The sequence below is a fragment of the Thunnus thynnus genome, chromosome 9 (genome assembly GCF_963924715.1).
Source record: "Thunnus thynnus chromosome 9, fThuThy2.1, whole genome shotgun sequence".
Taxonomy (NCBI): Eukaryota; Metazoa; Chordata; class Actinopteri; order Scombriformes; family Scombridae; genus Thunnus; species Thunnus thynnus.
This window is the reverse complement of record NC_089525.1, coordinates 12,050,309-12,074,921: the sequence shown is the minus strand read 5'-3', so window position 1 is coordinate 12,074,921 and position 24,613 is coordinate 12,050,309. Positions and strand designations below refer to the sequence as shown.

At 42.6% G+C, this 24,613-nt stretch overlaps 1 protein-coding gene across 3 annotated transcripts; it reads right to left on the bottom strand.

Annotated features, from left to right (window-relative positions):
* Positions 1-929: 929 nt before the first annotated feature.
* n4bp3 (NEDD4 binding protein 3) lies at positions 930-24,599 on the bottom strand. 3 transcript variants are annotated; one of them, XM_067598876.1, is made up of 10 exons: positions 24,312-24,599; positions 6,042-6,322; positions 5,785-5,956; positions 5,009-5,221; positions 4,626-4,738; positions 4,285-4,480; positions 4,103-4,195; positions 3,765-4,016; positions 3,319-3,577; positions 930-2,730 (listed from the first exon to the last, which is right to left on the bottom strand). In XM_067598876.1, exons 2-10 carry the CDS (start codon positions 6,287-6,289, stop codon positions 2,351-2,353), a joined length of 1,926 nt encoding a protein of 641 aa, XP_067454977.1. In that variant the 5' UTR covers positions 6,290-6,322; positions 24,312-24,599; the 3' UTR covers positions 930-2,350. The 3 variants fall into 3 exon arrangements, with proteins under 3 accessions (XP_067454977.1, XP_067454979.1, XP_067454978.1); XM_067598878.1 differs by lacking the exon at positions 24,312-24,599 and adding an exon at positions 21,287-21,343; XM_067598877.1 differs by lacking the exon at positions 24,312-24,599 and adding an exon at positions 17,312-17,364.
* Between the last annotated feature and the right edge of the window lie 14 nt (positions 24,600-24,613).

Genomic DNA, 24,613 nt, shown 5'->3' with positions numbered 1-24,613 from the left:
ACCACTTGGTGGTGCTATTGCTGTATTATCCAAACTCACACAAAAAAAGCCTTGAAATCTGTTGGATCTCAAGTTGGAGGTTTTGGACGAGTTTCACAATAAGGAACCAGTTTTTTCTACATGCATTATTCACTAATATTTAATCATGTTTATCATCAAATAAACAGCACTGATGGCATTCAGCGCTGCAACCCTCCTACAGAGGCCTGTGAGGTAAGAATCTTCTTTTTTTTTCTCATCCCACTTCAGTAAATCACTCAACCTCTCCTGAGCTGTGTTATATTAAGCCCCAGTTTATATAATATTGTAAATGCCAAGGTAAGGGCATTGTGAGTCAGCCACAGCTCATAACTATTCAGATTACAACCCTGCATAAAAAAATAAACATACATATGTGGCTTCGCTCACTCTTTAAACTGTTTGTTAAGCATACTCCTAAACATAACATTTAGATCTTTTAGTGTCACCTCCGTTCCTGCCAAGATATCCTTGGCACTCATTTGTACATTAGATAGTTTCCATAGAGGTGCATATTTTGTTAAGCAAACAGGGATCCTCCTATGTTTCCATCACAGCTGACCTCCCACTTCTGCTGCCTGTAATGCAGTGAGGTGGTATGTGAGGGCTGGCTGGGGCTGAGCGGGGAGAGGCAGAGATAAGGATCCAAGGATAAACCTCTAAAAGCCACATTAGTCCCAAAAGCCTCTGCCGCTCTGTTGTTCATTCTGTCATAAAGCTCCTGTCCTTGGGTTTTATTGGCACGCTCTGTGGAGATTTTAAGCCCCTTCAAGCCCTCGGGTGAATGCCATCAGCTCCACCTCTAACATTTTGACAAGTGATTTCTGGAGCGTTTTCATTCAGAAAACAGAATACACAAAAAGCCTTTTTCAGAGCAGTTTGCACCAAAAAATGGCAACCACCAACCAAACCACTTTTACACCACTTCATAACTGTTTATTATGAATGCAGAACAATCATATATATTTATACTGTACAGTTTTAATTCCAGTAAATAGACAAGAGTCACAGTATGTTGAAAGGTCGATTGAGAGCTGGCTTTTGAATGTTCATATATTTATAATAAACAATACAGAAAAAAAACAATTTCACCTATGTCATGCATTTGATGTTATTGTATGGGAGTGTGCACCACATTGCACCAATAAGTCATATTCATCCACTATCACTTTCATAGCATTCAGAAGAGGTGGAAGTATGCCTGTTTAAGACAACAGTGTGCTTAGGGTACAATGACAAAAGGCAAATCAAGTCAAAAATTACAATTATGTACAAAATATATTGATCTCACCTGACAGGAGATAGAAACTGAGTGACAAAGATAAGTCCAATGTTTCCAGTTTCTTAAAGGTAGTTTCCTTGATGGCAAACAAATAGCGTAAGTACCTTGGCACCAGAGAGCTTTAATCCTCCATACTTAACCCAGAGATGCAGCTTACCTCCCAGAGCCCAGAGGTGAACCCTGAATCCACAGGTGCTGAGAAGTTACTGGGTTGCACAAAATCCCTTTGAATCCTTTGGTTACCGTCAAGACTATAACAGCAGTCCGAACCAAAAAGTAACTACCAAATTATCACAACTGGTAATAATCAGCTTATCAATGTGTTCATTTACAGATTTACAAGCAGGACAGTCTGGGTGCCTGGTTGGAGTTTGGCTGTATTTTATCCAGAAATGACATCACTCTTTTTGCCACAGATAGATGCTACACAGGCGTAAGATTTCTGCGCCGCTACTCCCAGTATCAGTGTGCTCTGTAGGAGGTTATTGGTCCAGTCTTTGCAGGAGAAGGGCCAAACAACATATGTGCATGGGCAGAGAATGGAGAACAGACAGGAAGCTATGGAAGCCTGTTGCTGCCAGGAAAAGAAAAATAGATAAAAACCTTACGCACAATAAAAAATAAAAATACTCATAAAAGTCAAAATTTTGACTCACTGAGTCAAAATGATAAAATAAGTCAAACTTTTGACTCAAACATTTGATAATGATGAGGTAGTTTTGATGACAAGTTTTGATGTTTTGATGACGACTGATCACATAATTTTGACATTAGCAAAAACAGCAGATCAATTTTTTTACTTAGTATCTAATAATTTTGTCTGAATAAGTAAAACATTTTACTAATATATCACAATTTTTATTTAGTGAGTCAATATTATTTAGTCAATATACATTTTCATGTAGTATCTAAAATGTGGGAAACTTTTTTTACATATTATCTCATAATTTTGTCTTACTGAGTCATAATTTTGACCTAGTGAGTCTATTTTTTCTTTTCCTGGCAGACATAGTCAGTCAACAGTTTGCATTACAAATAAATCAAACACATTCAAATTTCAGATGATTCAATCCTCTCTATCCATGGCAAACCAGAGGACGGTCTGTCCTCTTGTTTTTCACTTTCACTGCTCAGCTCTGGCACTTCTCTTTCTAATGTCCCATTCCTGCTCCCTCCTCCTCCTCCTCCTCCTCCTGCTCCTCGCTCTCTGCTTGCTCTCAGTTGGTGTAGTTCCCTCTCCAGCGCTTCATTGCGGTGGTACATCTCTAAGTAGCTGGCCTGCAGCTCTTTCTGGTAGTGGATGACCTTGTCCTTTTCTGTCTGCCATGTTTGCCTCTCCTCCTCGAAAGCCATGGCCTGGGCCTCGCTCTGGCGTCGCTCCAGCAGTAGCTCTGCGCGCAGACGCTCCTCTGTAGGGCCCCCGCACCCTCCTGCAACCGAGAGGTTCACATGGCTTCAACTACAGTCCAGCACAGCCGTGGGGGAAATACAATGAAAGACATTGGCTGTATTTGAATACACAGAGAGCTCTGCTTCTGACCTGGTTACTCAAATAACCTAAATTTGGGTCCAAGTTGTGGATAAACATCATTACTCAAAATAACCCACACAAGCTCCTGCTGTGTTGATAAGAAACCCAGTTCAGCTAAGATGCCTCACTTGATATTTAACAGACATCTGTGGCATATAAATACCTGCTTTCTTTTGCCTTTTTCCCCCCATTTTCCATTCATCATCTTAGCTTGGTTGAGTACGTCTTGAATACTCATTATGCCTTTCCAACAAGATTTTCCAAGTGCTTCATTTTGTTCTGTGGTTGACTGTTGACTGGTACGTTAGATCTAGCTAGTTTAATTTAATAAGAGAAGTCCTTTAAGAGTTGAGTTAAGTGCTGTGTCTGTGTTTATGGTGCCTCAGGATGACCAGAGTGAGGTGTATTCCTGTTAACCATAAAAGCATGTGATTCAAACATTTCCAGTGACACATATGAACTGACAGACAGAAACAGATAAAACTACCTGTTGCCCCAGCTGGAGCACTCTCTTCAGCTCCTTTTCCATCTTCATGGGCGGTCTGAGAGGGGCATCTGCGACGCTGCGTCCCCTGCAGGACGAGCTTTAGCGCATCTATCTGGCCCTCTCGGTTGCGCAGCTCCGTGCGGGTCTCCCTGAGCTGCGTCTTCAGCTGGAAGATCTCACTCAACTTCTGGGTCACCTCCGCCTGGGAGTCCCTGAGCTGCTGCTTCAGCAAAGAGATCTCTCCTGACTTCTGGCAAACCTGAGAGACAGAGTAATGGGAACAGAAGGGATAGGGGCAGGAAAAACATATATTTTTACTGACTCTAAGAAATTTGTAATCATTTTAAACAGGACAAATTGAAATTAATTTATCTCCACTGTTCCCAGTAACTACATAAGTAAGTATTGCCATAAATGGTCCCTCCGCTGTCCTCTAAAGGCCTTACCTCCCACTGCGTCTCCTCCAGGGTCGGACTGGTTCGCTTCACCATTGCTCCGGCCTCCTGGCTTCTTTCCCTTTTCAGACTGTCAAGCTCCTCTTGCAGTCGGGTCTTCTCCTGCTGGGCCTTGTACAGCTGCAACTGCAGGGTGCGCTGGGAACGCTGGGCATGCTGGGAAACCTGACGGAGCTTGGCGGCATAGAGGCGCTTCAGTTCCTCCACCTCCTTCTCCCACAGACGCTGTTTGCCCTCAAATACCTGCATGCAGAGAGCAGATGGGGGTCAGACTTTAAACAGATGGATGTATACATTGATGAAGAACAGACAAATACAATGAGATTCACCTGAGCGATCGCGCCCTCGCTCTCATCCAGGTTTCTCCTCATCTGTTTCAGCTCATGTTCTTTCTCCACAAGGCGCTCCTCCAGATCCCGCACCTGGAAAGGGTAACAGCATAAAAGACTCAATCTGTAAATCATACTCCTGCTCATCCCCCCACCCATCAATCCTTCTGCCCTGTACTCACCACTTCCTCGACAGACAGGGAAAGTGTCCATTCATAAGGAGGTGGAGCCTCCCCACCATATGGGGCCAGACGGCTAAGGGTCGCCATGCTCCGACACGCCATCTCCCCTATGGCTATACCCCCTGACCCAACAGCCTTCGGGCCCAGAGAGGTGCGGTCCAGGGAGCCGATGGTGTTGATGTGGCCCATAGATGCACTGGAGGAAAGAAAGAAACCACGGAGGCTGTTAAAATCTCTCCTATTATTACTACCCACGCAGTCATTAAGATAAAAAAAAAAAACAAACACTCCATTTGATTGAAAAGTACTGAGAGAACTAAGACAATGATGCTGCAGCAGACCTGATGTGAGCCAGGTGTGGGCGGAAGGGAGGCCGGTATGGTGGCAGACTGCTCATGGAGTTATGGCCCGAGTCTGACAGGTTATCATCCTCCTGGCTCATCCCACGCACCGCCTACACAGTCATAATTATACAGTTATTCATCTATAACATGAATAGGTTGACAAATGATTGTTATTCAGTAATTGTGGCTAATTTAAAGGACAAATAATGATCGTTTTGATTTTGTTTTTTTAGATGTAAAGTGTGTGATCTGCACCTGGATCCTGTGCTCCTTGGGCTATGCCTCAACTTTCAGTTTTAGAAATACTCTGATACCAAATGCAACATCTGGGCTTGGTCTTGACTTATAGGGCCCGAGCTAAACGTTATATGTTAGGATACCTTGTTACCACTGGATGTTGGTCCTCCATGACGCGAGGGTGAGGAGGAGGAAGAGGAGGTGGAGACGGCTTTAGGGACATGGGCGTAGGCTCTGTGCAGCCCATTGGAAAGGCCGTGATCCACATCCTCTGACTTGGAAGACGGATACAGGTTCTGCATGGAGCTGAAGTTTTTGGGGGTGACAGGCTTGAAGGCAGAAGACCTGAAACGAGCCTGGAGAAAGAAAACAAAGCTCAGGTATTTAGATGATGCAGCGGAGGAGGCTAAACGGGAGAGAAAGACCTTACTCACAGCGTAGGGGGGGCTGAACTATGTAACATAAATCACAACGTTTCTATTAAATCAATACTGTTCCACCCTCTGTGTTCTTAGCGTTGATCAATTCAAGCAAAAAAATAAAAAAAGGTGAGATTTGATTGCAACAATAAATTCAGAACACAGCGAGTGGCAGATTATCAATATATGCTGGTAAACTGCAGGAGATTTAAGGTTGATTTATGCCGGTAACAGACTATGGGGGTGTTGTGTCATGCTACCAGAGACGTATATATGTGATACTGATATATTTAACACAACCCTAGCAACCAGTCACTGACTGTAGATCATTTAAAAAAGATGGCTGCTGGGAAGTCACTCATCTTTCCCTGTAACAGAATCAGTAATTGAGTCAGTCCTCCACATCTCTACTTTACTGTTGGTGTCATCAGAGTAAGAAGCCAGTTTAGATCTCATTCAGCTTGTTCCTATTTATTATTACAGTAGTAAACAACATTTACCTTTTCATACTTTCCCCCACTTGGTAGTGAGTTCTTTGTCAAATCAACTTCGGTGCCGTCTTTATGGTAGACCTTGGCGTACACGTTGTCGTCCTCTCGGCCGCTGACAGAGGCGAGGCCAGAGATAATGTCCTTCTTACTGTCACCGCTTGGGTTGGCTTTAGGCTCTTTTCTGTTTGGGAACACAGTAGGTCAGCTGAAGTCATGTCCATGTGAATGCTCTATGACAGCATCCACTTCTATGCAGCAGCACCCACCTGGTGATGTTGAGGTAGTTGAGTAGCTCTCTCTGGGTGAAGCCTTTTTTCAGGAGGCCGTTGGACTGTTTGGGCCTCACTTGAGGCATCGCATGGTTCACTTTAGTGGGAGACACATCTGACCTCTCCACCAGACTGCCAACACTTCCCATACCACAACGGGAGGAGAGGGGTGGGGTTGGGAAAGGGTGACGGAAATTTTTGCTAGGGCCACGGGTCAGAGGAAGAGTCTGGACTGAGGTTGCCATTGGTTACAGGGCTCGATGGGGAGGTAAGGTGCTCTGTAAAGAAAGGGAAAAAGAAAGTGAGCTGAGTGCTAATAGGAAGGTGCAGTGAGGAGTTAATGAAGACAAAGATGAGGATTCAAAATCAATTATCAAAGGTTGTTTCCTTTTATGCATCAATCTGTTTTGAACATTTTCTATGCCAGCCAGCGTGTTCACTGTGGGCTCTCGCACCATCACCTCTTCACTCCCTCCCTGAAATAAACACCTTTTGCCCCTTTTACTACCCTGAGTGGATGTTGGTCTCTGGAGAGAGAGCGAGAGCTGACAGACGTTTCATCAGCTGTGTTTCTCTGTACAGACAGCTGTCTCAGAGCACAGCTGGAACAACTGAGCTCCACGCACCATCACACCTCACTACAAAACAAACAGACACAAACTGCCCTTTGTGAAGGGGAACAATAAATGTTACCAGACCAATTTGAAAATGTCTATTTTATAATGTGGTTGTTACTCGTTGCTCGTGTTCGCCTGCCTCAACAGCAAATCAAAAGACTGCACGGTCATGTGACACATGTTCTCTGTATGTTTATTCTGAGGTAGGGCCACATATGTCACATCACAAGCCTGTTGCATAACTCGGCTCCAACTAACAGCAGGGCTCAAAGGAAGGACAGAAGTGCTTTGGTAAACAATACACATTATGGACAATTTAATGAAGTGCTATGACGGCTTACTTTGTTTGCCAATTTCCTGTGTCTCATGAAAATCACGAGTGTCCAATGTACCAATCATGCAATGTGCCTTTGTATGTCTAGCATGGCCTGAATATAAACATATTTAATAGATGTGATGGCTCTCTGTCATATTGGGTTTTGTTGTAGCAGGAAAATAAAGTAGTGATACAATGATGGACAATTTGTCTTGATTTTTGTAAAAACTAAACCAGTTGCCAAGTTACCCAAACACCTACCTCAAAGGCACTATTGTTTTGCCAACTCGAATTTGAGCCTCTTCAGATGTACGTAGCATATCTCCCCACCACCATCGGTTTTCAAATCACCCACATATCCGCTTCCTTCCTTCTTTTCAGACAACCTCATTAAGGATCACTATTGATTTCACCTTTTTGACCCTCTCTCTTCCCATGCATAAACACCCCCAGCAGCCATAAAACATTCCCGAGACCATAAAACACACAAATACGCTGCAGTCTTTCCGACTATAAACAGGACCTTAGGGAGGCAAATTCTTCTTCTCTGCTCAGCTTGTGCAGCAGCCACGGAACAGGTAGAGTTTAAGGGGCCATACCATACTTTTTTTTTGTGCCCATTAACTACTAACATTGTTGCTAACCATTTTTCAAAGCATACCACAAATCTTAATATTTCCTAACTTGTAGGCAATTATTGGTTTCCATTAATTTCATTATATCATGAAAATAAACCCAATAGGCTTCATATAGATAATCCATTACAGAGAACATTTCCTTGTAATAATGTTATTGTTGTTCTGTAATGCATTCGTGAGAGGGGACTGTTATGAAAACTCTTCCTCCTCCTTTGTGCATTCAAGGACATCTGACATCTGATATTAGAGATATGGCTGCCAATAACCACTCTACTGCGTTTTCTCAGAATATCCGACTTGCAACACAATCCATGAACTAACATGGATGCTGTAAGTAGGATAATGTATTAGTAGTGCATTTGCATTAATATGCACCAAAACAAATGTATCAATGCGATGGATGGATTACCTATCTCAAGCAAGTTTAAGGAGTCTGTGAGATGATTGTCTGAAAGATAGGAAATCAAACACTGGAAACTTTTTTTGCAAGAAAATGTACAAAATGTGCAAAATGTGCACATTTTGTAGCATGAAACATGCAAAACCCCCAGTATGGTGGATGCTCACGAGTGCTTTGGCAGGCAGGTGCATGGCTGCACGAGGGATCAAACCTGGGCTCATCTCAACTAATGACTGGGCCGTCCTGCTGCCTGGCTGTCAGTTCCCACCTCAGTCAGTACACACTCATGACACGCACACTACCTTAAAGCAATTTCACACTCTCTGCTGTCACACACAACTATCCCTTGTATGAGCGCAGACACCCGCAGTCACACTCTGGCATCTCCTCTTGCTTCTAATACAATCCACATTTATCAAGTGCTTTGCACTGCTGGCCCCGACAGTTATAACAATTATGCAAATGGTTAAAATAGGCAGAGAGAGCTGTGCAGTGGCAGCTTCAGCCCACTCCACACAGGGCTCTCAGCCAGGCCGAGATCAAAGCAGCCCAAGCTGCTCATGTTTATATTCATGAGGTACTACTTCCCCCAATGTAAAACTTTCCACCAAAGCATCCGGCTCCTAATAAGCCAATATAATACAGGCTGAACTCAGGCTGAGATCCCTGCGAGTAGAAGAAACTTGATAATCAATGATTATGAATATAATCAACTATAATGTGACACTGTAAGCAAGTGTGCTTCTCTGAAGTCCAACCAAGAAGTCTGATCGTGTCCCGGGTCAGAGTGGGATTTAGTCATGACGGATATAAGTCAGTGTAGGTCATGGTGAATATGTGTACGTCTCTGAGACCATATGAATTAATTATTAGCGTGCCAAACCTAATAGCCACAGGCCAAGGTCTGACACAGTATTTTTAGGTACAGTATATTACTCAGTTTGGGTCTTGAATGTGCCAAAGACATGAGAAGCCAATCGATGCTTGACGGGAAGCTGAGGATGGGGTGAGGGCGAGTGAGGCAGAGCAATTCCTTTTGGGTAGAGAGGAGGGTAAAAATCCTTTTAGTCTGCAACCACAAATCTTGAAGGACTGAAGAAATCTTGCATCCAGTTGTTTTCCATAATTGCCTTCTAGTTTATGGGCCTGAGTAAACCAAGAGACACAGCAAGATTTACAACCCGGGACCCCGACTAGCCAAGGGGCCCTGAAACGCAACACACCTCCTTAAATCACACACACACACACGGATCAAAGCAGTGCTTCCTGCCAGCCTTGAGCAGTTAATGGTCTAATTGAACAGTGCTCTGGTCTTGATTTATGCTTCTTTCAAAGCAGTGATGAGCTTTTCCGAAAGCCGCCAACTTTGATCAAACATGAAAATGTTTAAAATCAGTGTATCAAAGTGCTGCATATATATAAATGAGCCCTTTTTATCCCTCGGACAGACCTTTACCTGCATCTGCTGGGCTATAAACATAGTGGGTATGAATCCATGTTTCTGGTGGCTTCCTTGCAATTGTTTAATTCTGTAAACTGGAACTCAAAAGTAAAATAAGTACATGAATGAATACCTTTCATTATCTCTTCATTTACTGACTATATCTGGTCAGCACACCTTGTCAGCCTGCTGAATGTAGCTGAGCTTTACTATAATAACCTCATGGGACTGTACAGTTTAACTTGAAATAGGGAGAGAGTGATAGTGAATACTGCAATTCCCAAACTGAACACAGATATAACAATATTTAGTTTCTCACAATTTTCCTCTCTTAGAGGTGCTTCTGACACCTTGCTTAACAAAAGGTTTTTGTAATGAGTCATTTCTGTAGGTATGCGAACATATGTAAGCATTTGCTGTCGTCTCTCCCCTCCTCTGATCTAGAGCGGTATATTCTAAAGAGGAAAGATATGAGCATGTTGCTGAGAGATGTGAGTCTCCCCTGAAGGCTTGCAGTGAGGCTTTGCAGCGAAGGTTTTGGCTTCTTTTTAGTCTTCACAGGATGATGCCCCACACATACACAACTGCCACTTTACTACAATCACAAAGAAAACAAAACACGCAGCAAGTGGAGGGTTTCAAGGAGGCGCTCTCCTAAAATATTGTAATCAGGTCTGCTGTGGGGAAAACAAAGCTTTCAATGAAATGCTTGAGCGTGAATAGAGGGGACATTTCTAACCCACAGACACACACAGGTCACCACCGGGACCGAGACAGAGGAGAGACGGACGGGGAAGCCAAATTCCAAAGATGCTTCACAGAACACAAGCTCGGGCTCGTCGGTTTCTGATGCACATAATGCTCACTCCCACGGGCGCTTGTGTGTGTGTGTGTGTGTGTGTGTGTGTGTGTGTGTGTGTGTGTGCAGGTCATTCAACACAGCCCCGAAAAAAAAAAAAGCATATGCATACAGCTCGCAGCTCCAGATCCTCTGCCCTCTTCCCTCGGTGCTCTCTCTCCCTGCTCCATGATCAAAGTTTGTTTACGTTTGTGGGGTAACTTTGCAGGTTACATCTAAAACTCCCACACAGCGCACACTCTGTTACATTATATAAGCTCTATCAAAGCTGTGCTCGCTAGTTTTTACAGCTGCTAGTTGTGTAAAACACTATAGAGTGATCAAATCTACCGCTAGCCTTACTTCATCTAGTCTACAGAGAATTAAGTGCAGTAATATTTTTAACCGTGATAGCATAACAGCCCTCATTATCACGCTCAACAACAAACTTAGCATGCTAAGACATAAGTTCCTGCTGCGTTTAGTCACCAAAACAGGCTAATCATGCAGGAAACGACTACAAGACTAAGAGTCCGCAGCCAGACTAGTTTGTATGAGCTGCATTTAAGCTAAATGCTAACAAAAACAATGTGCTAAAAGGCTGTTATGTAGGAATTATATTGTTTGTTTACCATGTTCACCATCTTAGTTCATTGCTTCTTAGTTGATGGTGATACATGAAAAGTCAGGGGATCACCACCACATGTTATTACCATATTTTATGCCAATTCAATTCATCCAATATCCAGACATTTCACTCAAAAACACAAATGTGAACCTCATGGTGGCGCTAGAGGAAAAGTCAGAGGATCAACAAAATTAGTATGATTCATCATTTGGGAGCCATAAATGTCTAGAAAATTGGTTTATAATATATAATATATGATATTGGTTTCCACCTGTGGGTGTCAGTCCTACAACTCAGTGGTTATCAGAGTTCATGAAAGATTTTGTTTTGGTGGTAGGTATCAATCCTTCGTTTCAAATGAAGTGAAGTGTTTTACATTTTCAGCAGCAGCTATGATCTTGAAAATTCACAGATGATATAAGTAAAAGACATCACTGTCCATGTGGTTTACCTGCCCAGTGATCTGAGAACTGTGGCACAAAGAAACCACAGGTGTGACTTCAAACAAGCAAACACATACGATGCAGGTGCCCCGTAAGAAAAGGCAGCAACATAAAAGCTTTTAAATAAATGCTGGCGCTCCTTTTAGGCCGGTAGAAGGTAGGTCGGTAGAAGTTTTCATCAAAAACAAAGAGGGACCACATGAATTATAATGTTATTTAATAATGGATGGACCCGCTTCTACCATCGAGAGCACAAATGAAATTCATGGTAAGCCAAGTGTGACTTTTGTCTGATATGATCGTGTTTCGACTGCCTAAATCTGTCAACAGCAGCAGGGTGAGCCGCGCCGGAGGCCGAGAAGGAAGGAATCATCCCACGTGTGACGCGAAGCAGCGCTCCGCTCTATGATTGAGTATTACATGCTGGCGTGTAATGAGTGAGTGTGAGGTTGTCTCTGGCTGCGGGGCATGACAGCAGAAGAGTGCTCGACAGCAGCCTCTAATTGTTAGCAGGTTATTCATTATGGATGGGAGACAATCACACAGACAGACTTCGTTCCTCTCCAGAAGACCCTGAGGTCGTTCAGAGGAGCCAAGAAGTTGAAAAGCAAGGTCATGAAATATTCCTTCTCCTCAGTTTGTGTGTCACGTATTATCACACAGACGTGGAAATTTGGTCAGAGCCACCTGAGGCTAAAACTGCCTCGAGGTGATTCTTGTCTTCTGTTTTTTCTGAATGAGAGAGCAGACAGAACTGTGCATAAAAGGTCAACTTTCATTTCATGACACTCACGATGAGAAGCGCCCTTTCTGTGAAACAAGGAACATAATTCACTGGCGGTCAGAAGCGGTGGCGCTAAAGCTGAAGGCCCAGTGTTCAGTCTCACACTGTCTCCATTGATGACGACCGTTTAAGTCTTTACAGAGGTCAACAGGTCATAGTTGGTCATAGTTGTAGATACAAGCCGCTATTGAGCACGAAGACAGTTAAGAACCGACATTTTATAGCATGTTCTGACGAGGGGGAACAGCTGAATTTCAGGGAACACTGGGCCAGCTAGTATATACCACACTACACAAGTCTATACACTCTAGACTCATTACTTTGGATAAAATATGATTATTTTGCTTCTACTGTGTGAACTAACATGCCTTTTTAAAGCAATACCAATTTCCACTATCTTTATTTAACTTTTTCAACCAATAGTCATACGTATTAAGAGTCTGCCATACATGTATATCTTAAAGTGTTACACCAAAGACTCACATTCCTTATTTCTGTTGCTAATTTAAGACTTGTATGTAACATATTACCAGAAAAAAAGTTGTTTTGACCTTCTAACAGATGTTTCATTTGCATAGTGTCACTGTCAAATGAAAACCATGTAGCTTAAGAATGTTTTTTTCTGAGTATTTCCTTTTAAAAATCTTTAAGACTAGCTAAAAAAATTACTTTGTTGCAAAGACAGGACTGTTTGGGGGTTTTTTAGCTCATGAAAAGTCAAGTTTTTTGGAAATACATGATTTTTCTATGATATTTCACTTAAATTTAGTGACCAATTCCTAACGTTTATTTCCCGTCTTGACAGATGAAACATAAAATAACAGAGTTTGAACTGAGCCTGTTAAAAGATGAATCCTTCCTTGTGTGCCATGCCTGTCATCTATCTCATTATCGTTTGACATTTTAGTCATTTAATGGATTTGAGCTGGCTTCTTCTACAAATGGCTCTCCAAGCTGAGTAGATAGATGAGACTTCTAAATTTGAAATGCTATCGAACCCTCATTAATAATTTCCACTGAAGCCTCTATAATCACTGACCCAGAAGAGAAAACCTTGAAACTTAACTAAAACTTAAAACGTTAAGAACATTTGATGTACTGAGAAGTACAAAGGGAAAAAAGCTTTCATTTTTATAAGCCCTACAGCTCTATTTGGAAGTCTCACAGTCCTGATCATGACCGCCTGGCTTCACCCTGAACTCTCTCCGCTAAATAAGCTGTCAAGACTTCCTCTGAGGCGGACCAGCTGAGGTGGGTTTCCTCACTTTGCATCTGTTAGCCTCAGAGCTGCAACGATTAGTTGATAAATCGTTAAGTCGACTAATAGAAAATTAATCACCATTATACTATTTTAACAATTGATTCATTGCTTTGAGTCACTTTTTAAGAAGAAATGCTAAATTATCTGGTTCCAGCTGCTTAAATGTGAATATTTTCTGGTTTCTTTAGTCTTCTTTCGTGTCAGTAAACTGAATATATTTGGGTTGTGGACTGTTGGTTGGGACAAACAAGACAATTTAGGTTGCATCTTAGGCTTTTGGAAACAGTGATTGACATTTTTCACCATTTTCTGACATTTTATAGGCTAAATGACTAAGTGATTAATCTGGAAAAGAATCCACAGATGAATCAATAATGAAAATAATCATTAGTTGCAGCCTTAGTTAGCCTATTGATGGCGGTCTGCACAGTGTGTCTTGGCCTTGATTGCCTCTGCTGACTGTACAGTATTGTATTTCTGCACAGAATTCAATTACTGGCTCCGACTACAGTAGCGATGTGGGGGTTATCTGGGGTTACTGGTGGCACTGGTGTTTCATTGAACCTTATTGATCTGTATGTGACTGATGTTACGTAAGGCTGTTTGAGTGCGAGAAGATGTCACTCGAGGGAGAGTGTACAGAGGGCCACGTCTTACCTCAACACGTATTATCAGAGATATTAAAGGGGAAATTTATTCAACAACAGCGCAGTTTTGGTTATTTTCCAACAGTGATTCAGTACAAAGAGTCTGTTTTATTAAAATATCCAAGAATCTTAAATTATGTAGTGTGTGAAGGATTGATTGCATAATCCCTAACTTAATTTTGATTTGGACTAAATGAAGGCCTGTGTTGATCCCTCTGTGAGGTTACAAGTTCAGCCTCTATGGATGTGTGTGTGTGTGTGAGAAAGAAAGATTAGTACTAGCAGCATAAGGATAAGTACCACACACACACACACACACACACTAATCACACTGAGGGGTAAGTACAAAGCACTAAAACTAAGAATAAAAGTAAATCTGATATATTTCTGATACATACAAATTTCACAATAACATTCAAAAGTGCATTGTGTTCCTTCACTGAAAAAAGAATTTCTAATTTTAGATCCAACCACTATTCAAAGCAACAACTGCATGTCTCACACTATCCATCTATTGTACAGTCACAAGAGATAGTGAGTCTTGCATGAAAAATCTCAGTGGTGGAATGGAGGGAATTCTTACTGCATGACTTTAAAAACTGTCTTAACAATCAGACGGCTTGTGAAGGACCAAATTCTCTAGAAAGTGAGAAACATGAACATGAAACGTGGGAAATGAAGTATATTTCTTAAGTGCTGGGCTATAGTACTGAGATGGACAACTTTCTGATCACTGCATCGTATCTTCTCTCAAAACTGTGTTCCAGCTTTAAGAAATGTATATGAACTATTCTAACGAGTGATTGAATGTGAAATATTAAGAGCCAAACATGACGTCTCAGACTGCGCTGGTGCAATTTAGACCGATCTTGGATGTATGACACATTTTGGCACTGTGTTAAACATTTATTTTGACACATCTTGTCTGGATGATGTTCAGGTGTTAATATATGAAACACAGCACCCGGCATGAGGAGGTTGCTAAAATTAAAAACTTTAAAGAACTTAACTTGTTTTGAAAATGCTGAAGTGACAAGATTTTGATTCTCCAGATTTTGTCCATATCATCCATCACCTGCAATGTCTCAATGACATCACACTAAATAAACACACAGACGTGGAGTATTTTTCTGATTTCATTAAGGAAGTCAGCGACTGTAAAAACAACACCATCCAGAAGTCACGTAACTACATTGGAATTAGTGAGAAAGCAAACAACACAAAGGCATGCTATTTATTACACCTGATCCTGTGTCCGGTTCAAGTTCTCTGTTTGTTTTCTGTGCACGTTGTTAGCAAGCGAGGGCTCAAACAGTGTTTGCCAACTGCTGCTATCAGCAGAGCCATGTTCACCGCAGTGCTGAAGTTCAGAGAGAAGAATGTAAAAAGAGAGAGAGAGAGAGAGCGATGTGAAGAAACAAACTCACATTCCTTACATTTCTCACTGGGTAATTATTAATGTGCCTTCACATAACCCATACAGCACTGATATGGTTGAAGTGGAGGCCCGCTGTGTCCGTGCTACGAGCCCTACAATGTGTTGGGTCATTTTTAAATGAAAGTGTCTATTATCCAAAGCAACTTAGTTCCCATGATAACCATGTTGGTAATATCAGACTTTTAATGACTGATCATTTTACCACATAATCAGAGAGGAGGAGCAATACAGTGTTAAATTGGGCTGAAAAAGACAAAAGAGAGAGCTAGCTCGTTATTAAATTCATTACAGGGAGAGTAGGGGGGATGTGAGCAGAGACTCTCTTTTCTCTCTGTAGCTTCTTTGTTTCCTGCAGCGGTTCACGTAGGAGTCACTGTTCTGTGATTACAGCGATAGAAATCAAGTGGTTCCCACATCGACCCACACCTGAACCAATTCCACTTAACAGCTGTGGTGAGGGTGCATTCATCCACACACCCTCAATGGTCAGGCCACACACTCAGCAGCACAAATACAAACAGGAAAATGTGCACTCGCCCCAGCTGAACACTGATTGGGATTCAGAGGCATACACAAATATGGATTGACCCTCAGTATGACTGCTTTAAATGTTAATGCGTTCCAACTTAAAGCCTAAATAAGCCACATAGATAAAAGGCTTTACTGATCACATCGTGGCAAACATTTCCTCTGATCTGATCTGATCTGTATCGCCATGAGAAGGGCTGAACAGCCTGCGAGTCAGGTAGTAAACACTGATGCTGACGCACGCTGATGCCGAGTCAGAAGATCAGCATTTTTTTTTTCCTCCTGTGGAGTTTCTCTGTAAACAGAGAAAGTGTTTACTGTTTGCCAGAGGTGAGAACCAGCACAAGAAAAACTGAAAATTGGCTTGTTCAGCCAATTCAGGTCACAACTTCCCTGTGCAGAGTTTACAATGGAAACAATGAAAAGTCAACACGAGGAGCGTTTCACCTTGTGCTGTTGTGACATTTTGCCCCTAAATGCACAGAGAAATTGGAAACTGTACAACTTTTAAAATGCACTTGGTAACAGTGTAAGAACAAAGTCAGCCTAATGAAATCTTGTTACCGAGCTCGGGTACAAGAGAAAGCCATGAATAGCCCTCAGGGGGAATTCCAGGGACACAAGTAGACCATCAGACCAGCGATCATCAGAAAAAAAACAGAAAAAGAATGCATGTAATGGAAAGAGGGTTTATTGAAGAAATCAAGATGCACAGCTCAGCGGAGCAGATAATCCTATATATTGTTATTTAATCACCATGTGGCTCCATTTTGGGATATTCAGTAATTAACAGGTAATTAGCATATTTCTCCCTTGCTGGAAGTGAACAGGGAGGCTGCTGCTCAGTGTGATGTCATCTGCCCAGGAGAAAAGGTTTAGTTAAAAAGTTACCTAATTCCAATTCAGCTCCACTGCAAACAAGCATTCCTTGCGGGCTAAGTAATTAACAATCAGGCTGCTTTCCTCCTCTCTCTGCAGCTTAAGCTGTTTTTTTGACAGTGCTGCCTTAAATCACAGTATGACTTCTAACCACGCTGAGCTCACTGGCATGTAAAAGTATACACATACAGGTTGGGTAAGTTTTTCCTTTGATTTGAAGCCCAGTATCACACAGAGGGATGTGTGATACTGGGCACTGTGATACTTTCAGTATTATAAGACTGACTTTTCAAAGCAAATAGAAAGCCAAAATATCTAATGACATTAAGTCAACAGAGATACAAAGATAACTTTCCACAGAATCTAAAGATACGTTTAAATATAAAGGTCAAAAAGAATAGTTGTTTACCTGTTTGTTTGTCCACCTGAAACTTCACTTCTCTGCTCCTGACTCCATGCTGACTCTATTTCTCTCTTTCTGTCTCATGCTCGCGCTACTGATTATCACGCCACATGACTTCCTGTTTCTCAGTCTGTGATGGCAGCAGGGAGGTGTGGATGGGAGGGAGCTGTCTGTCCTAACCGCTGACCTGCAGGCCACCATAGGATGACTTTGCACTGATGTAAATAGAAGACTAAGCTCATCTTAAGCTGTGCATGAGGGCAGTTTCGATAGAGAAACACACAGGTAAACTGGAGGTTTACCTGTGTGTTTTATATAGGAAACTGGGAGCTATCACCAAGTTGACCTTGCTCTAAACCGATCTCAACATCCCTGAGAGAGCCTGGTACTTTCCTGTTCACCCTACACCCTCCTCACCTGCTCATCTCTTTGTGCACTTGGTGTCCTTTTAGGGGCCAGTGTGGTTAGACTTGTTCTCCCTGTTCCAGAGACAAAAGCCCTGCATGTGAACCAGCTTTGAGGCGGTCAATCTAAACCCATCATTGACACATGAGAGCCAGCTTCACTGGACACACAACAACAGCGCAGTGCGTATTGTTTGCTCTCAGATAATAAAACAATAAGGAAGGATCAGACTTGGGTTAAAAGACAGGCAGCAGGAACACACAGAAAGAGGGATGAGGGTAGGAAAAAATAAGATGGCGCAGATGAGGAAGAAGTGGAAAATGAGAGCATGTGGGGGTTGTGTCAGTGTGGACTGTCTGGACAATAGTCTGAGTGTAAGTCTCCCTTCCTGAGGCTGGGTTAGTGGACGGGTTCTGCAGCGTTATCATGTTACATAACTCAAACTGGAGACGCTCGCATCTGAGGAGGGAGAAAAGAGAGGACATTGTTCACTGCTTTCTACCAAGGAGAGAGCGACTCCTTCCATCTTTCCTCACCATGTGATGTTGTGGGCCACAGAGCTCACTCGGGTGCTGAGGCGGGGAGGGAAGGTGGTATCTGGACTTCTTAAAGCTGGCACCAATGGGAGGGCACACAGGAATCTCAGTTAATAAAGCACCTTGCCAACCAGAGATGCACTATGCAGAGATTGGCAAGCTATTAAAGACATTCCAGAGCAAGAATGTGATGTTCTGTGGCGCCCTTTGGCCTGCCGACTGCAATTTTTAAAAGAAAAAAAAAAAAAGCTGAAAAATGAAAAATAGGGATAACCCCATCAAAGGTAGCTAGCCAGTTCTAACACTTGAGCAGGTGCCGCTGTACTGTTGTCATTACTTCTGCGCCCCACAGGCATATCCAGTCTCAGATTCCACAGATTCTCAGTTGTAAGTCTCCTAGCTGGCCAACAGAGCAGCTCCAACAAGAAAAGCTGTGGGAACCTGTAAGAGTGGTGAAGGTGGTATGTGTATGTTCATGGATGGAAAAATTGCAGCAGGAGGGAGGATGGGGGTAAGTGGGTGGGAATAATAGTTAGTATTGTGAGACAGAAGAGTGAGGGTGTGAGTGGAGATCCACAGACAGAGATACGAGGCAGGAACAACAGAGACGAGTCAGGGCCTGCTTACAGATACTGTACCTGTCTGACCAGTCAACTAGACGAGACGACAACCCGGGCTAGACTCATTTCCTCTGCCTAAGCTCCTCTGGACAACAGCATTACAGGAAGCAGCAATGGGAGGCACGCTAGCTGTCTGGTTCTTGAGAAATAACATTAGCCTGGGTCAGACACCCACCTGAGCTCGGTCATTTCTGTCAGTTTAGAATTAGGTCTCTGAGAAAAACATGACGTGACATTTTAAAAACTGTCAGTAAGGATTTAGAGGAAGCTAGCTGGAAGTTCACAGAGACACAGTCCACATGAAAAAAAGGATAATTAAAGATAAATTCAATTGTTAATGGAATAGTTTGACATTTTTGGAAATACGCTGATGTGCTTCCTTGCTGAGAGTAAGACGAGAACACTGATACCACACGTTAATATGGCAAATAAAAAGCTAGAGCTGGTTAGCTTAGCTTAGCATATATATTGGAAATAGTCTGGCTCTCTCAGATGCTAGCCTAATTTATTCACCTACAGGCACCTCTAAAGCTTTCTAATTAACATGATATATTGTTCTTGCTAAAAACTGAAGTGTAAAAATGTCAATTTCTTGTCTAGGGCAGTTGTTTCAAGTCTTTGTGCTAAGCTAAGCTAACCAGGTGCTGGCGCTAGCTTCATTGATCTTCTCATCTAACTCTTAGCAAGAACGCAAATAAGTGTATTCTCCAAAAATTATTCCTTAGAAAAACAAACTAAGACTAGTAAAAGATAAGAATTGCAGTGCAAATGAGTCGTAACCATTATTGTTCTATTTTACAACCTGTGTGACCTAAGTGAGACATAAACTGGCCAATTGAAGCTAACTGAATATAACCTTTAAATCCACCGTATTGATTTTATGTAAAAGAACAGGACGTGACAGCAAACTGAAATGCTGTTGGAGAGAACAGAGCAGCCTGGACGACCGCTACTTGTACACGCAGATATAAATAAACAACAATGCCCACTCGCAGAGGAGGGCTCCGACTCGTGGCCTTTTGTTCTGCAACGCTACAACTCTTCAGACTAAATAAAAGAGACAGGGGCCAAGTACCCTGCACACACACACACACAATCCATCCCAACACACATGCACAACCATTACTGCTGGTATCTACAGAAGGCAAGCACTCCTCATAGGGAGACAAGGCTAATCAATAAAAAACACAAGGAAACGATAAGTCAGAACACACCACGGCTGACTCATGGGGGGAAAAAGGCTATGTTTGTTAACAAGACAATAGTCCCAGGATGAGATGCTGCCTGAGTTAGCGGCGGAGGGCAGCTATTTCCGTCTGCCCCCTGAGTTGGTGACATTTAGAGACAAAGAGCACAGTATGGGGTCAGTCCACCCTCTTACATTCACAGACCTTGCCCCTCTGAAGGTCAGAGGATACTGCCTGTCCCATGAGGATAAAACCATTGTTCAGTAGTCAGGTGGCAGGTCAATCAACCATGCAGGCAAAAATTTAAATAACCCAGGAAATGTTGGGCACAGTAGGCTTTAGATAGTAGACAAATATGAAATATCTGACACATCTGGTTCATCTGGCAGTGGAGGAGATTTTGATTGATAGAATTAAGCGTGTGGGCCACCAAGCTAGCTCCTCATTATGACAAATCCACTCATGCGTACTCACACTTACATTTTAACTGTTATATATGATCAATCTGTGATGTTTGGTCGGTCCCACTAACTTTGTGCAAGTTTAAACCTTTTGAAAAGCTTTCCAGCAGACGACGTTGGCTAAGTTTAATCTAAAACTAAACATAAAACGTTTTCAGCTGATGCAACATAATCATGATAGCCATTTAATCGGTATGACTTACAGCAGATAATTTGTTTGAGCTGGAAAGATATATTGCATTTAAAGTGTATGGAAAGAACTGTAACCTCCTTGTAGTAGACAAGGACCGATGACAGGAACAAGCTTTGTTGCCTATGTACACTTCCAGCGGACACGAACAACACTAGTATTTGTTTCGAGACATGTTTCTTGCCACCTGGCATGGTTCCATAGTTGCTAATGCTTGACTATATGCACCAGTCTGCTATTTGGAGTTGGGCAGATAGCGAACAGTTGCTTATCAGAGCTTTTTTTGCTCAAAGCATCTGCCTGCTGCGGCTGGAAACGAGGTTGATGACAGCAGATAGATTGAACCTAAATTGTACAGGCTTTAAAACCAAAACAATGAGCTGAAAGATGCTAAAATGCTCCATAAAGTCAATAGAAACGGAGGAGTTGAGTGATAATTCTCTGTGGGTTCGACAGACTCCTTTCACGTTAAACATTAGCCATTCTATCCATTATTAATGTAAACATATTGATCCATGCAGCTTTAAGGTGTCTCTAAGATAATTTAAGCAAGCTCTAAGAAGTTTCAGTATCATCACTTACCTAGATCTTCAAGATACTAAATGTAAGCTTTTGAGTTTTAAGTTTTCTTGTATTGTAGCTTTAAAGCTGTCATGAGGAAATGGCATGAATGGCAACAAACATTTAAAGCTGAACCTTTAACTATTAGGAAACACCTGTCACTTAGGGATAATGATTAACTTGGGTGTGTTGGAAAATAACAAGCTTGTAAGGTTGTAAGAACTGCAACTTGAACCAGCTGAGACACAAGAGTTTGCGTGGACTGGTAAAGTTAATGTGGTTGATCATCTTGTGCAGAGTTACATAGAATATGTTTGCTGGTAGTTATGTACACAAAAACATTTCTTTGTTATACTGACAATGCATTACTCCAAACTATTAACATTTATTGTGATAGCTTTAAGCTGAAAAATCTAAAGTCTTATATCCAGCAGAATCCAGGCACGCAGCCCTACACACAAGGTCAGGTCCCACAGTGATTTTCTTAACCCAGCCAGGCTTTAATCGCAGTGACAGACGGCCCAGAGAGCGGATCAAGTGAGCCACAGGCAGAGGGATGACCGAGGTGTGAAAGCTCTAAGTGTAAGAGGACGACACTTTCTCCTCAGAGCAATCAGGCATGGCGCTGTCTATAAAGAGTCGATGAGATGAGTGCAGACAGGAGGGAGGGAACAGGTCCGAGATTAGGAGCAAACAGTGAGAAGATGGGGAGAAAGGGGAGGAAAAGCTGAGGAGTTGAGGAGGGGAGACAGACCGAACCCAGTGAGTGGAAGAAGGGCTGATTAGTGTTTGATTAGCTGGCTGGCCTGAGGGGAAATCTCTGTTAACCAACACAATACCATTACAACTGTGCTCTCCCTGCTACACCATCTGCTAGACTGCGGTACGCATGACTGACCTGCCATGCACTTAACACACCATACAACAAGAACAAGACTAACAGCATTCTGTTCTGTAATTCACAGTGATGTTGAATTTATTGGGCTGTGAAGGGGAAAATATTCAATTGCACCTTTAGTGACTGTAAAACTAACATCATACTGTGAGAGGAGCAGAGGTAGAAAACGACTGTGTTTCATGATAAAGGAGTTCATGAGTTTGTATCATTGACTTGAATTTGGCAACACGGAACAAATGGTCAGCAGACATCTAATGGTCAGCACCATTAGTGTTTCATCAGCTGCCAGTGCTTTGAGGACACACACACACACACACACACACACACACACACACACACACACACAGGGGAGTGTCAATCCCCTGGGAACTCAAACAGCTGAATGAAGACATCGCATCAGCTGTCTGGCTGATTCTGCTGAGAGAAGAGCAGCAAAGAGACGGGCTGTGCTAAGAGGTTGCTGTCAAGAATGTCTCCACAAGCCTTCAGCTAACAGATGAGCTTTGCTTTACAGACAAAATCTAACATAATGACACTTTTGAATAACACACTGTTGATAATGTGACAGTATTTTAGGGGTGACTGTAGGAGTTTTGAGAAGATAAAAAACACACAAAATAGCAACTGTAAACGTCACTTCACATGTGAGAAGCTGTAATCAGTATATTATGGTGTCTTTACTTAGTAAATTAGCAAAACAATTTGTGAATCTTACAAATTTTCAGTTAATAAAGTAGGTGCAAAAAATATTCTTTCAAGAATCTACAACAGGTGTTTCACTTAATGTCAATGCAGTCTTAAAGGGTCTGTTCACCCAAATCACAAGAACAACCACATTTTCTCACAGGACACTAGTGGTGTCTGGCCAAGCAGGTAGTTTCTGCAATTAAGTCAAATGACAATTTTACATTCTTTGAGCAGAGAAATTCAACTATATTATATTGGAGTGGGAGCAGAAGTTTCAGACACTAGTAACTCAAAAACTGGGCATATAAAGCTAAACCTATCTGCAAGGATTGATACCCCTGAGGTAAATGAGAAGATGTGTTTTTTTGGCATAAGATTTCAGGAAACTCCTGATCTCCACCTTGAGCTAACACTGCACTATTTTATATGTTTTGATTTGTTTTCACAGTCGATGATAAAGGAGGGCTGGCTGCAAAATCTTGACTCTCTGCCCAATCCTCAGTCACCCCTGTGTCATACGGAAGTAGGCTGGATGAGATGAAGAGATGCATTTTTGTGTGGTGACTTTAACCCTAAACAGTATTTAACTTGTCTCGGTGATTGCCAGTGATCAGTCTTGCACAATCACACCAGCAGACACAGCAGTATATAACCTTGAATCCGCCCATAATTCATTCCTAAATTATAGGAATGGTTACCACGTAGTCTCTAACAACAGCTCACACATCTATTGTGTCTCTATTGTCAGACCTGCTCCTTCACTTGCGTCAGCACGCACCCATAACCACCACACTTCCTGCAGCGCTCCCTGAGTCCTCAGGTCAGAGGTCACCTGTGGCCTCTGGTCTCCACGACGACAGCCTGGCAGTCCCCAAGACTGAGCCGGAGTCTCCCCCTCCACCCACACACAAACACACAGCTTTTGTCCCCAAACTCCTGTGCATCAAAAGAGACCCTGAAGTGTGAGCTTCAACCCAAACATTTACAGCCGTGCAGGGCAAACACTTCAATACACTACAGTGGAAGTGCATGAGACCACCATAGCTGCAAAGTGACTGAATATAAATGACAAAATATGCGTTGTAGATCCTTCAGCCTCCTCTCTCTCTCACACTCACTCTCTCTCTTACACACACACACACACACACACACACACACACACACACAGAAATCCCTTGCAAATGCCAGGACGACAGCCAAACAAACTGTGAGGATTAACCCTGATTTGAGCACATAAAGTCTGTGGTCCAGTTAAGAGCAACGCTGTGTCATTAGTTCAAATGCTTTAATCTGCACAGTCAAGCTTATCAAGTTTATTTCATTCATTCAGGACTAGTCTGCAGAAGGTTTTGAACATGCCATCATCATGGACCACAACATGCACTACGCAGATCCCGGCTGCGTCGCAGCATGCAGGGAGAATCAGGGATCAGGGAAAGATTAGAAAAAACTGGCGCTCACCATATTCTGCATGCAGGACATCTCTTGGTCAGCTCTGGTACCTACTCTGTTGCAGTTTTGTCTCTCGCCGGTTATATAATGAAACAAATGGCGTTTACGTGGCTCCGCAGGATATTTTCCAGGACTTGGTGCGCAGCAGACAGTGATCAGCCTGCTGGCGGCGTGGAGAGAGGAGCGCAGACTGTCTGTTTTCCCTCTCGGAGATTTGAACAGCAGAGAACAGAGTGAGTGAGAGGAAATATGAGAGGCAGGGAAACATGTGCCTGTCCCCCGGTAACGCCACTGACACACTTTACATTGTG

Excerpts from the sequence above, each read along its gene's own strand:
- n4bp3 (XM_067598876.1), bottom strand. The coding sequence starts at position 6,289 with ATGGCAACCTCAGTCCAGACTCTTCCTCTGACCCGTGGCCCTAGCAAA. Across the intron at positions 4,196-4,284 it reads CCCTGTCTGTCGAGGAAGTG|GTGCGGGATCTGGAGGAGCG; the intron begins GTGAGTACAGGG and ends TACCCTTTCCAG. Across the intron at positions 2,731-3,318 it reads TGCTCCAGCTGGGGCAACAG|GAGGGTGCGGGGGCCCTACA; the intron begins GTAGTTTTATCT and ends TCTCGGTTGCAG.